The sequence below is a fragment of the Ranitomeya imitator genome, chromosome 7, assembly GCF_032444005.1.
Source record: "Ranitomeya imitator isolate aRanImi1 chromosome 7, aRanImi1.pri, whole genome shotgun sequence".
NCBI classification, from domain to species: Eukaryota; Metazoa; Chordata; class Amphibia; order Anura; family Dendrobatidae; genus Ranitomeya; species Ranitomeya imitator.
The window spans coordinates 40,031,251-40,045,887 of NC_091288.1; the positions used below are offsets into that span (position 1 = coordinate 40,031,251).

The 14,637-nt window shown below is 40.2% G+C and overlaps 1 protein-coding gene across 1 annotated transcript in view; it reads right to left on the reverse strand.

Moving 5' to 3' along the window:
- Nucleotides 1-14,637, reverse strand: part of LOC138646079 (bile salt export pump-like) — a 78,141-nt gene that overhangs the window by 42,534 nt on the left and 20,970 nt on the right. The window contains exons 8-12 of the mRNA XM_069735548.1: nt 14,320-14,453; nt 12,917-13,088; nt 12,690-12,814; nt 10,776-10,950; nt 781-894 (exon numbers count right to left, since the gene is read on the reverse strand). Coding sequence (XP_069591649.1) covers nt 781-894; nt 10,776-10,950; nt 12,690-12,814; nt 12,917-13,088; nt 14,320-14,453 — 720 coding nt within the window. The remainder of the gene's footprint in view (nt 1-780; nt 895-10,775; nt 10,951-12,689; nt 12,815-12,916; nt 13,089-14,319; nt 14,454-14,637) is intronic.

The following is a 14,637-nucleotide window of genomic DNA, read 5'->3' on the forward strand; positions in this document are numbered from 1 at the left end:
AGAAAATTTCTCTGTAGCAGAAACCAGAGTGTTGGCAGGAAAAACGCTGCTTAAAAAAATGTGCATTTTTGATGTGTTTTTACATGCATTTTCTACCCAGTCATCTGACTTCATTAAAAACGCAGCAAAAACGATTTGGAAAAAAATGCTGTTTTCTCATGCAGATTTTTTGCAGTGCCTTTTTGCTGCATTTTTTTCCCAGCAGAAAACAAGCTGCATTTTACAGTACCAGCAATTTCAGAAATGTCATGCACGTTTGTTTATTTTTGTCTCCTGATTATATTTGAGCGCTGCGGCTTTTTTCAAATGTGTTGCAGATCAATTCTTTCAGAGCTTCCGCAGCATTTTTAAGCCATTCATGAGACAAAAAATAAATGCACGTAAAAACACCGAAAAAAGTAACAAATGGATTTTGCTGCATTTTTACTAAATAAAAACCAACACAAGTGATGCACCCCCCCAAAAAAAACCTGCAAAATCGCAGCAAAAACATAGCAAAATCTGCTTTTTGAAAGCAGTATTTTTACTGCCAAGAAAAAAGGCTACAAAATGAAATGCTGCAAAATCACTCCATGTGAACATAGTCAAACGCTTCGATGGTTCAAATCCACAAGGAAAAAAAATTTGGGACATCTCCTGACCCAAGCTTGACAGCTTCATATACTTCTATGGTCGGTCGTGCATTGCTGCGTCAGAGGAACCTTCTCTATGACAGACTATCTTTATGAGAATTTTAATAATTATTCCGGATTTTCTTTACTCAGATAGAAGTAAACTTACGTTATCAATGGTCTCAAAAATGTTTGTAGCTGCTCCTCGTCCTGATGCGAAGGCCTGCAAGCAAGGCGATGCCTGACCAAGACTCAGGGCACCAACCAACACACCAAAAAACACCTACGACAAAGAAAAAATGTATTAAAGCTAACCCGTTCAATATCAGGTTTTTTTTTTATACAGTATATATAAATCTTTATTGTATTTGAATAATACATGCTAATGCTGGGAAGTAGCTCATTTTTTTTTCAGCTGCTTGTATGTATTTTTTCTCGCTTTTGCATGGTTAATTCTAATCCATTTGCCCTTTACAGTAAATTATTGTGAAATTAATTGCTCATATGTACCAATTTTCCTAAATTTGCTGGGAATGTACTCAATCTTTAAATACGGCACAGTTCCAGCAAATTCGGTCCCTCCTTTGCGTGTTTGCGGGGTGGAACCTAAAAAGGAACCGTATTTTCAAAAAAGATTGCATAAATCAATGGTACAGGAAAATATAATAAACTTTATAATGTATCTTATCAAAGAAATCTGCTTCCTTCCTCACTTCTGTGTCTCCCTTCCACCTTCTGAACGTTGCATCAAATCGACTAGGGATGAGCGGACCCTTGGATGTTCGGGTTCATCGGATTCGACTGAAATTTAGTCCAAAGTTCGGTTTGGGTACCAAACTCTACCCAAACTTGAACCCAAACCCCATAAAAGTTAATAGGGACCTGAACTTTAGTGCTATAAAATAGTTGCAGTAAAGGCTAAGGGGGATGCAAAAAAGAAAGCAGAGTACCCCCACAGTCTCACTCTCTCTATCTGAACTCCGGACACTAAAATGGACTTCCATGGGAAGTCTGGGTTTGGAGTTCTGCACCGGACAAAAGGTGTCTGGTACGATCCCTGAACTTTACAGTTTGGGTTCGTTCATCTCCAGTGAGGAGCAAGAAGAAGAAACAGGCAGAGGGAGAAAGACAAAGAACATGATCAGCTTTCTAACAACTCTCTCATCTCACCCCAGAGCTGATTCACATCCTGACCCCTGATTTCCTCCATACTGCTGCAGCTTGTTTCTGTGTGCTAAAAAAAAATAATGAAGAACGGGAATTTATCCATGTATACTGTGCTGTGAATGGGAGAGATCACAGAAGCTCATCTCTTCCTCTCAGTTTACAGCGGATTGCAAATTAGAGAAAGAGCATGAAGAGAGGAAAAACTGGTGAAAATGTGTTATTCTTGTGCCCAATATTGAAAAAAAAAGATAGACTATGCAAAAAGAGGTGCATCCCTGTAAAATCTATTCTTTTTCACTGAAAATTCATAGAAAAAAGTGTATAAATACATAAAACGACAAAAAGTTAAGTATAAATTAAAACAGATAAACCAAAGTGCCACAATAATAAGAACAGTCCCAGTCTATGATTGAAGGGCAGGACACACTTACAGGGCAATACAAAGTATATATCTATATAACATCTATTAAAAACAAATACCAAATTCCACAGAATTTATAAGGAGCTGGTTATCACAGATCAAAGACATATGTACAGTATTGATTGTAAAAAGATCAGAGGAACAATATACCAAAGAATAAAAGAATAAATTAATGGCTGAGTAATACGGCATCCAATGTACATAAGGAGCAACACTATGTAATGAAGAAAGGGACTTAGAATAACAGAATAGACAAAATACTGGGTAAAAGATACAGAAATCCCTATGAGGGAAGAGATTTTCCCACACGTATCGCCAGAACTCGGCTTCCTCAGGGGGCCATTCCTGTACACATATAAGACAGCTTATTTAGAAAAACTACTTGAAAGTATGGTTAACCTTTAAATATCCCTACGAAAAACCAGTGCACAAATGTCAAAGTCACATATGATGGGTCTGTCTGATCTAGAAGACGGTCTTAATATTGTAGTCAGGGGCTCTACATATGGTAATTAATTTTCCATTTACTGCAGGAATATTATTTTTGATTTTCTGGAGAAATTACATTTTTCATGATCTGGTATGTGGTGGAAAGGGACTGTATTTTAGGACAATTACATTTAATAAAGACCTAATAAAAAAGCTCAGAGCTCAGGAGCAGTAAGGCTTGGAATAAAAGAATGAATTCCCTATTTAAATCATCATGTCATTTTCAGGTGCAAAATTCTTCATTAATTAATTTCTCAGTATATCTTCATAGTGCTTTGCGTTTCTGGTACACAGCTAAAAATCTTTATATGCTGCACATGTAAACTTTCTGTCTGCAGTCTCCACTAGAGGGAACATGGGAGCTTCCTGAATCCTGTGTTATCATTGGATTTAAAGGGAATCTGTCAGTAGGATCAACCTCCTGAAGCCTTCTATATGGGCATGCAGGTCATAGGAACCTGAATGGAATGATACCTTGATATTGGCAATCCAGCGTATTGTCCCAGAAAAATCCACATTTTTCTTAATGTGTAAATAAAATAACTAAGATCTATGGGACAAATATAGATCCCCACAAGAATCTGCCTCCAAAGCTTATATTAACTGAAAGGAGAGTTATAAGTGTGAGACAGGTAAATAACACAGATCAGTAGACCTGACCTTTGTCTCATTAGCAAACATGGTAGCAGCTGCAGCTCTCACAGCTCTGCTGTACAGCAACACTTGCTGCCTGTGAGATGGAAGCTGAAGCTCAAAGAGGAACCTGCAGATGTGTCAGTTATAATCACACACAGCTCTGCAGTGAGATCAGGAGAACAGTGAGTGGCCATTACACATTGGTAACGCCCCCTTGGTAACGCCCCCTAGTATAAATAAGCTCTGGAGGCAGATTCTCAGGAAGATCTATATCCGGCCCATAGATCTTAACAGATCATTTACATATTAAGATTATAAGATTTTTCTGGAATGAAATATCAGATCGTAGATATCAAGGTATCATTTTATTAAGCTTCATATGACCTAAGATGGCTTAGAATTGTTTGTCATACTGACAGATTCCATTTAATATGTTAACATGCAGTTTCCTCCTGAACTTCTCCTCTAAGTGGTATTTTATATCCAGATATATGGAAAAGTTTGAAATTGCATAACACCAAAGCCATAGGTATGTAAAGAGAGCACAGTCTCTCAATACTAGGGAACGCCTAACTAGATTGATCCTACAAAGATATGGAGTATTAATCCACAAAAATCAAACAAAACAAAAAACCCAGACCGTCCATTGTGGAAATATGAAGGTAAAAGTATACATTTTTTATTACAAGTTCCAAACAAGATAAAAAAAAATACATTTATGAAAGGACGAACAATGTATACACCTATATGTAAAGCCAAATAAGTCTGTGGTGAGAACACAAAGAAAATGCATCACCAAGGACAATAATACAGGGTGGGCCATTTATATGGATACACCTAAATAAAATGGGAATGGTTGGTGATATCTACTTCCTATTTGTGGCACATTAGTATATGGGAGGGGGGAAACTTTTCAAGATGGGTGGTGACCATGGTGGCCATTTTGAAGTTGACCATTTTGGATCCAACTTTATCTTTTCCAATGGGAAGAGAGTCATGTGACACATCAAACTTATTGAGAATTTCACAAGAAAAATAATGGTGTGCTTGGTTTTAACGTAACTTTATTCTTTCATGAGTTATTTACAAGATTATGACCACTTATAAAATGTGTTCAAAGTGCTGCCTATTGTGTTTGATTATAAATGCAACCCTCTTCTCCCATTCTTGACACACTGATAGCAATTTTTTCCCATTGGAAAAAATTAAGTTGGATTCAAAATGGCCAACTTCAAAATGGCCGCCATGGTCACAACCCATCTTGAAAAGTTTTCCCCCTCCCATATACTAATGTGCCACAAACAGGAAGTTGATATCACCAACCATTCCCATTTTATTTAGGTGTATCCATATAAATGGCCCACCCTGTATATATCAGCCATAATTATGGGGGTAGCTCAGGGTTTATTGATAACTATAGAGGTTAGTGAAAATGACGGACAAGTCCCTAGTCAAAAAGATAGGCAATGTTCTAATACGGCCATAGCATGGACTACACCTATTTTTTGCTTTATTTGATTTGGGGGGGGTTAATACTCCATATCTTTGTAGGATGTATATGAAAAATCTTATAGAATTTAACATTTATTTATCTAAAACTTTTTTAATATTTTTAGAGTGGTTAAACAGTTTAAAGAGAATGTGGCATCAGAACATGACCAATTGTTTATTTCAGTGTTTATGTTAAATATTGATTATGAATTTTTGTTTATTGTCTCTGTCATTTTTTTTTGTTCAGTATATCTAAAAAAAAAGAACTGAACTAGTTTTTTCACACTGATCATCGACCTTCAAAGACACAGTCGCATAGGCTGTGATTGATCAAAGCAATTTTGTCAGAATACTGGCATAAATTGCTCTGAAAGGTTACAATTTTTGAAAAAAATTTTTTGTGTTTTTCTAACATTTTCTCCCAGCTGCATCAAAACAAGCAGAGTTGGGACGTGATGGTGGCGTGATGCCACAGCTTGTCTAATTCATGATGACCTGTTGCATTCCTTACTCCAGAATTCTTACTCTGGCCATTGACTGGAGTAAGATTTCTAACTTAAAGGGAACCTGTCACCCCCAAAATCAAAGGTGAGCTAAGCCCACCAGCATCAGGGGCATTCTGTAATGCTGTATATAAGCCCCCGATGTATCCTGAAAGATGAGAAAAAGAGGTTAGATTATACTCACCCAGGGGCGGTCCCGGTTCTGTTCTGGTCCGATGGGCACCACGGTCCGGTCCGGGGCCTCCCATCTTCTTACGATGATGTCCTCTTCTTGTCTTCACGCTGTGGCTCCGGCGCAGGCGTACTTTGTCTACTCTGTTGAGGGCAGAGCAAAGTACTGCAGTGCGCAGGCGCCGGGAAAGGTCAGAGAGGCCTGATACTTTGTTTCAGGGCAGAAAAGGAGGAGGCAAGAGTGATGCAGCCCCAGACCCTTATTACTTTCCATTGGAAGTAAAAAAAAGAAAACCCCCACAGAGACAAAAAATTAGAGTATAGAGGAAACGGTAGGGATTTTTTAATTGAAGCCTATTAGAAAAGTGATCAGATTATTGAATCAGTTAGATATAAAGTATGAAATTCACAATGTTTAGGACAACCCCTTTAAGTCTGAACATAGTAATACTCGTGGATTTAAAGTAAATGCCCTTCATGTGATATGGATGGCTGCTCTAGTTTTCATCTGCAAAATAAATGCATTATTTTATCCTATGTAGCAGTTAGAAATAATTTGGGCTTCATAAATCAATCATGCATGAGCTGCTATTGCTATAAAACATGCCCTCGTGTGTGCATTATTAATCATCGGCTACTTAGGATTCATCCTCGGGCAAGGTTTAAAAATTCCTAACTCCAATTACTAAATAAATAATCTGCTTAATATGAGTTAATTATTTGAACAAAGCATTTCCAGAGTGATTTATGTAGCTATGTTCTAAAATGTGACTAGCAGAGGGGGTTATAGAATGGCAGCAGAAAAAGTAATTGAATTAAAAAAAAAAAGTAATTAAAAAAAAAGCTGGTAAATCCATCCTGCCTTCTCTGCAACAACAATGCTATGGCAGTCTCTCACCAGCCTTAGTATATCTGCCAGCAGTGATGACGTTACATGTGCCGCCATGGCATTGTCATCGGAATGTAACCCAAACTGGTGGGAGAACTCTGGAACATCAGCTCTGGGGTTCCAGAGAACTAACACCTGAGTAATATTTTCCTTAAAAAAGAGCAAAAATGGAGGCAACACTCAAATGGTCTAACTGAAAACAATGCAGAGTTTTATTCATGCACCTAAATGGGTGAATAAAGGAGCGAATATTATAACTTGGACCCCTAAGAGCTTTCTCCATGTTTGCACTTTTGTATACCCAGAGGATTTTCTTGGCTACTGCCCTGGGCAGGATTGCATCATTGACTGAGGACTGTGCTATTTTTTTATCTACTACAGAAGTTTCAAGATTTTGCAAAGATGTAAAAAAAGAAACCTAGAAATATGGAATAGCAATTAATGGTGCATCCTCAACGTTTCTATTCCCATTTTGCTATCTTTCTGAGAATAAAAGTTCTGCAGGAAGATTTATCGCTCCATTCCTTTACGTGCAGAAAATTGCAGCTGGTTCATTATTATTATTATTTATTTATATAGCACCATTAATTCCATGGTGCTGTACATGAGAAGGGGGGTTACATACAGAGTTATAGATATCGTTTACAGTAAACAAATTTACAGTGACAGACAGGTACAGAGGGGAGAGGACCCTGTCCTTACGGACTTACATTCTATGGGATAGTGGGGAAGAGGCAGAAGGTAGGGGCGAGGCGGCGGCTCTGGCGATGGCGAGGCGGCAGAATGGTTATTGCAGGCTGTAGACTTTCCTGAAGAGATGGGTTTTCAGGTTCCGTCTGAAGGAGCCGAGGGTGGTGGATAATCGGATGTGTTGAGGCATGGAATTCCAGAGGATGGGGGATATTCGGGAGAAATCTTGGAGGCGGTTGTGTGAGGAACGAATAAGTGTGGAGGAGAGTAGGAGGTCTTGGGAGGATCCGAGATTACGTGAGGGAAGATATTGGGAGATTAGTTCAGAGATATAGGGAGGTGACAGGTTGTGAATGGCTTTATAGATCAGTGTTAGTAGTTTGAACTGGATTAGTTGGGGAATTGGGAGCCAGTGGAGGGATTTGCAGAGGGGAGAAGTAATGGAGTAGCGAGGAGAGAGGTAGATTAGCGGGGCAGCAGAGTTGAGGACAGACTGGAGTGGTGCAAGAGAGTTGGCAGGGACGCCACAGAGGAGGGTGTTGCAGTAGTCAAGGCGGGAGATGATGAGGTGCATGCACAAGAGTTTTGGTAGAATGTGGAATGAGGAAGGAATGGATTCTGGCAATATTTTTGAGTTGGAGGCGACAGGAGGTGGCAAGAGTTTGGACGTGTGGTTTGAAGGACAGGGCAGAGTCGAGAGTTACCCCGAGGCAGCGGATTTCAGGTGCGGGAGAGAGCGTGATGCCGTTTGCCATAATAGATAGGTCAGGTAGGGGGGATGCGTGAGATGGGGGAAAGATGATGAGTTCGGTTTTGTCTACATTGAGTTTTAGGAAGCGAGAGGTGAAGAAGGAGGATATGGCTGACAGACACGTCGGGATTCTGGACAGCAGAGAGGTGACATCTGGGCCAGAGAGGTAGATCTGAGTGTCGTCTGCATACAGCTGTTACTGGAAGCTGTGGGACTTTATGAGTTGTCCTAGGCCAAGAGTATAGATGGAAAAAAGTAGGGGCCCTAGGACAGAGCCTTGAGGGACTCCAACAGAGAGAGGGCGGGATGAGGAGGTGGTGTGGGAGTGGGAAACACTAAATGTGTGGTCGGAAAGGTATGAGGCAATCCAGGACAGGGCAAGGTCTTTGATGCCAAGGGAAGAAAGAATCTGTAGCAGTAGGCAGTGATCGACTTTGTCGAAAGCAGAAGACAGGTCAAGAAGGAGGAGGATGGAGAACTGTCTGTTAGCTTTGGCTGTGAGTAAGTCATTAGTAATTTTTGTAAGGGCAGTTTCGGTGGAGTGATGGGGGCGGAAGCCAGATTGGAGGTTGTCAAGGAGAAAGTTAGATGATAGGTGGAAGGAAATTTGAGCATGGACATGCTGCTCAAGGAGTTTTGAAGCAACGGGAGCAGTGATATGGGGCGGTAACTGGGCATAGCAGTTAGGTCAAGGTTAGTTTTTTTGAGGATGGGTGTAATGTGGCATGTTTGAAGGCCGAGGGGAAGATACCAGAAGATAGCGATAGGTGGAAGAGATGGGTTAGGGCTGGAATGAGCATGTTAGTGAGGTTGGGGAGCAGGTGGGAGGGGATGGGGTCAAGTGCACAGGTGGTGAGGTGCGATTTGGAAAAGAGGTGAGTAAGCTCTCCTTCAGTGAAGTTGGAGAGGGAGGTTATTAGGGAAGGGCAGAGGTCTGGTATATGAAGTGGTTGGGGTGATGGAACAGTAAAGGTTTGCCTTGTTTGGTCGATCTTGTTTTTGAAGTAGGTGGCAAAGTCCTCGGAGGAGATGAGGGGAGTTGGAGGTGGCAGTGGTGGGCGGAGGAGGGAGGTAAATGTGCTGAATAGTTGTTTTGGGTTGTAGGATAGTGAAGATACAAGGTTAGAGAAATAGGTCTGTTTAGCAGAGGTGAGGGCTAATTTGAAGTCAAATGTAGCTTGTTTGAAAGCAGTGAAGTCGTCTGGCAGGCGTGTTTTCTTCCAACGCCGCTCTGTAACCCTGGATGCTTGTCGAAGTTTTTTTGTGAGATTGTTATGCCAAGGTTGCCTATTAGTTTGTCGCATTGTGCCATGTATGAGAGGGGCGACTGAGTCTATGGCTGATGTGAGGGTGGAGTTATAGAAAGCGGTGGCACTGTCCGTGTCGTGGAGTGAAGATATGGAGGACAGGGGTAGGAGAGAGTATGAGAGTCTGTGAATGTCTAGATGAGCGAGGTTTCTGCGAGGATGTGGCAATGGCTGGACATGGAGCCATGGTTCATGGAGAACTCCTGTAGTTATTGCACAAAAAGTGGTCAGACTGCTGTTGATCTGGGGAAAATAGCGCAAGGTGAGGGAACCATTACTAACCTAATGCTGCACCTTCATTATTGTCAGGATCATTGTGGATCCCAGAGATTGGACCAACACCTATAAGGAGTGAGAATATACAGTACATTTTGAACTATATATATCCTTTTTATTTAACTTAAAAAGAAAAATCAGCGTAGGCTTCCCTCTGTATAATGTTTTGCCCTGTGACCTCCACTAAGTAAGTTTTTGGGAGACATCCCAATTTTACTGGAATGGTTTCCAAAAATTCAATGCAGTCCTGGCAAATTCAATGCCCTTTACAATTATTAATGGATGACTTACTGGTGTCACTTTTATTTACTACAATAGAACAATAAATTACGTTTTCGTTTTTTCTTCCTATCTGGCAGTAGGCGTATAACATGTTTAACGGTTATGCCAAGGGTACATCATAATGTCAAAAGAAATGGAGAATCCTACTTAACGAGGTAGTGAAAAAATCTTTTCTTTATTCACTAGAAAATGTGCTCAACAGAGGACAAAAACATCAGCATAAGCAGTGAATAAAATGCGATATCAATGCGTTTCTGGTGACCAAGCACCCTCATCGTGATTAAGGGTGCTTGGTCACCAGAAACGCGTTGATATCGCATTTTATTCACTGCTTATGTGGATGTTTTTATCCTCTATTGAGCACATTTTTCTAGTGAATAAAGAAAAGTGGTTTTTTTTCACTTCTTCGTTGAGCTGGACTCTCCATTTCTTTTGATTGCCACACGCCCTGACACAGCGGTTCCGTGCTCCGAGTTTCTCAGGATGTCGATTATGGTGAGCTGAGCTGGACTTTGTTCTATTGCGTCATGATGTCACAGAATTTATTAAGTGCAACAGCAAAACAGGATGTTGGGTGCAGAAGTGAAGTCCAGCAATCATGGAGGACCAGAATGGATGCCAGACCAGGGCAGTGTGAAATTCACTTATTTTACTCGCTTATATTACATCATTAGGGATGGTGCACATGGCCGTAGATTCTCTCGTCTAATAGAATTGGGTCGATTATGCAAATAACACTCTAATCAGAGTTTGATCTTAGTTTGATCCGATTTTCTCGGATGTAGAAAAGAAAAACAATTCTCCATCTTCTCCATTCTATCAGTCAATAAAAATTGGACTGCACTTAGATAGAATTCGAGTGCAGTGCAATGGTTTCCACACACTCATTGACTTGCATGACTAGTGCGATCCATTTCTTGACATCTTTATTTTTTTTCATGCTACTTTGTCCACTTTTTTAAAAAAAATTGTACGAAAATTTACCACTATTTAGCTGGTGTACACAGGGCTGAATTTGTTCAGTTTATCCAAGGGTACTTTGTCCAAAGACCAGGGTATGAAACACCGATCTCAGTATAGTTACAATTTACCTGTAATAGATTTCCTGGTGAATATTCTTCTTCCTCAAGAACCAGCTTAGACCCGTACCAAAATGCCAATGCGTAACAAAGAAATATTATGAACCACAAGTATCCAGTGAAAAATCCCATAATAACGCCTTTCCTTATTCCCCAGCGCTGAGCGTATACAAGATTCCTATCATATCTGTGTAGAGATTAAATTTATAAAAGCATTATTAAGATCATTAAACATAATTAAAATCGCAGATTTTTACATTTAGGTTACATAAGGTTTACTTGAAATGTACACGGTCTCTGAAATGTCTATAGATGTTTATTGGATTTAACATTAAGGGATTCTCCGGGAAAAAAGAGGAGTTAACCGTCTGAAGGATACGTGATAACTTGGGGTTCGACCGCTGTGATCCGCACCGATCGGCAGAGCAGGGAACTTTTATTCACTTTAGAATGAGGAACATGTTTGACTACCACTACAATAGTTCCCTAAGGGGCCGCATTTTGTAACGAGGATAAAAGCTCCCCATCGGGGATAAAAATTCTACGTTCTGCTGAATAAATAAACTAATACTCCCCCATCACTCATCTATCCCGCTGTTCAACACCACAACCCAACAGATTAGTAAATTATCAAATCCTGTGGATAGACGATAAGTTAGTAACTTCCACAGAGAATGCTGAGGGGCTGATCACTAGGACCCCTTAACGAGACATAGTGCATATATGCTATAATTCTATTCATGGTCTAATGAGTTTTGGTCTCGCTTTGACATTGTCACTCTGAAAGAGTCGTAGAAGTTATTCGTGGTCATGTCAATTCAGTACCGCACAAGTCATGTGGGGGCCCAGACCCCCAATTTTTGTGATCGATGAAGGTCCTAGCAAATAGACCCACAGTGATAATATATTTCTGAGATGTACTGTGGATACATAACAAATGACGTCTATGTGATAACACTGTTAACACTACATAGGCGAGATGCTTTGAATTGGTGAAAAACAATCAGTTGTCTACTGGAAACCACTGCAGGAAACTCTCCTCCTTTGGAGAAGGTTTTTGGAGGAATTTTCCATTTCCTGAGAATTTTAGGAGAGTTTTCTCCTAATGATATTAGGCAGCCTTCTGATTGGATTGGGCCTAGTTTGGAGCAGATTCCATCTGGAGCCAAATCAAAGAAATGACATGGATGTTCTTTTCTGAACCATGCATTTTACTAAAACCTGAAGCAGAAAAAAATGCTCAAAACTCTGAACATACTAACAGCAAAGTGGTTTTACATTAGTTTCTTAGTTTTTAAGGTTGAAGGTTGACTGGAGTCCATCGAGTTCAACTTATAACTTAACATGTTGACCAGAGGAAGGCAAAAGCCCAATGGCACCTCCGCAACATAATGTTATGGCTGGTAATAGTTGGCAGACCCTTGAACACATTTTACATTGGGGAATGATGATTACAGCTGTTCCCCTGACTAAGGACAGTCTAAGATCTGCCATACTTACCAACATTAGAGTTGACAATATAAGAATATTTATGCCCATCCAGAAATGAAACCGAACCCACTCAGGAACACACATTGTTGGGCAGACTAAACACAAATTATGCCCATAGGGAAAGCCCCAATTTTTGGGGATATCTTAAAAATCAGATTAGTTCCAGCAAATTCAGGACTGTTGGCAGCCTTGTGCTGTATCTCCACCTTTGCCTTTTATTTTGGAGCCACTGTAATGACAGATGACCGTATCATTTATATTTATTCTATAAGAAGTGTATGCAATGACTAATCCCTTTTTGGAGGAAGCGTTCCCTCATCAAAGACAAGTGTCCCGCTGTTACATGTTGGGAGGTTGGAGGAGGAACCTCCCTCCATTATTTCCCCTACAAGGGTAAATGTTAAAATGAGTCATAATGAATTATGAAGCACAAACCTGTCAACCTCTTTCAGTTCTCCACCAAATGCTGCTACTGTTCTAATTCCAGAAAGGACCTCGTCCGCAACTGCTCCAGCTTTAGCATAGGCCATCAATTCTCTGCCTGTTAGTTTTGCAACCGCCTATAATACAAAGGATAAATTAAGAAAATGGATATACAGTTGTTGCAAAATTCAGAGCTACCAGAATAATTTTCCAAGGTCACATAACAGAAAAGATCTTACCAGGGCCATCAGGGCAGCTCCAATACCAATGAGCGGGCTCACAGCTATAATCACCAATGTCAATTTCCATCCATTAACGAATCCCAGAAGGAAGCCAGCTAAAAATGTTGTAAATCTTTGGATAAATATTCCGACTTGGTCAGCAATGGCATCATTAATTTTGTTGATATCACTGTGGTGGAAAACAAATCTATTACTATCACACACATTATTTTAGGTAAGTAAAATAATATAGAAAAAGTAAGTATAGGATAGAAGCCATCATTGCTGATGGAAGCTAATGATTCTCTTAAGCCTCGATCACATGTATATTTTTTCCACATATTAGATAAATGGACTGATAATTCTTATCAGGCTTTGAGTAGCGTTTGATCAAAGTGTAGTACAAGTCATCCATTTACGTGGAGTAATTTAAAAAAAGAAAGAGTTGTTTCCATTCTGACAGTCCATGAAAATTGGACCACACTTGGATGTCATCCGAATGTAGTCCGATTTTTTCAAGGAACCATTGACTTGCATTGATGATTTTGCTAGGACCCTCAGATCGAAATTGGACAGGTCACCGCGATTTTACTTTGACCTCTTGGTCCACAAGAAATCACGAACATGTAAACTGCCCCATAGACTATCACAAGTACAAGTGCTATCCGTGAAAGTCATGAATAGCACTCGTACGCATACATTGGACCAGTGAATGAGCCTCAAGTTTAAATCTGGCTCTTAGGGGATTTTAGGAAAATGCTCTCTGGGAGAAGAAATGCAAAATAGGTCTCCTCCAGAAGAAAAGACTCTCTCTCCAGTGCCACCCATAAAACCCAATATCCAACCCTTAGTAGAGCTTTATAACATGACTCAAGTTATGATGAGTCAAAATCGAGAAAATGTGTGGAGAGAACAATATTTATGCCTCTCATAAGTACAGAATAAAGTTTTGCTTGGCTGTTTGAGATGCTGAGTGGGATAAATGGAGGACAGTTTTATTTTTCTTGGAGGAGATCTATTTTGCATACTTGCTACGAGAGGTGATAGACCAAAATGCGAAGCCAAAATGATGACTCTTCCCACCAGCGTCAGACACAGTCAGAAGAGGGCCCCTGTACAAGAGCAGTATATTGGCCCTTTGCAGTCCATTATCTTATCATAATGTGCAATTCCAACTGCTTTGGAGGTGGTAGTGGCCCTCTTGCCTGTTAGGCCTATATGCGACTGCACAGGTTGAAGCAATGCTATGTCTGACTTACTTCCCACACTACATGTTTACAAAGTGCAGACAGAAGCTGAGACCAGGCATATATTCTTTCCAAGGAAAGTCCATTATGATTGTGTGGATCTTTTCCATTACAAATGTGTCATCAGAAGCCTAAACCCCTGTAATATATCATTCACTACATATTACCACTTACTCTGACATCCTGGTGTTCAACTCTCCAACTGATGTGCAATCAAACCATCCGATCTCCATCCTCATCACTTTACGAAAGTAAAGTTTCCTTATTCTCTGAACCTGTTTGGCAGCTGCTGTTACCCAAAAGCAAATCTGTGATTGAGAACGAAGAGAAAAAAAAGACCATATTATTTAGATTTAACCACCTAGGTTCACAAAGGGTGGCATAAACCCCAATGGACCTAATATTTGTAATAGCTGAGAGTTGGCTACAAATGTCTACAGTGTAGGTGTAACATCTACTCCAGGGCCTGCTCCTGCAACGTCTTTTTCTGTC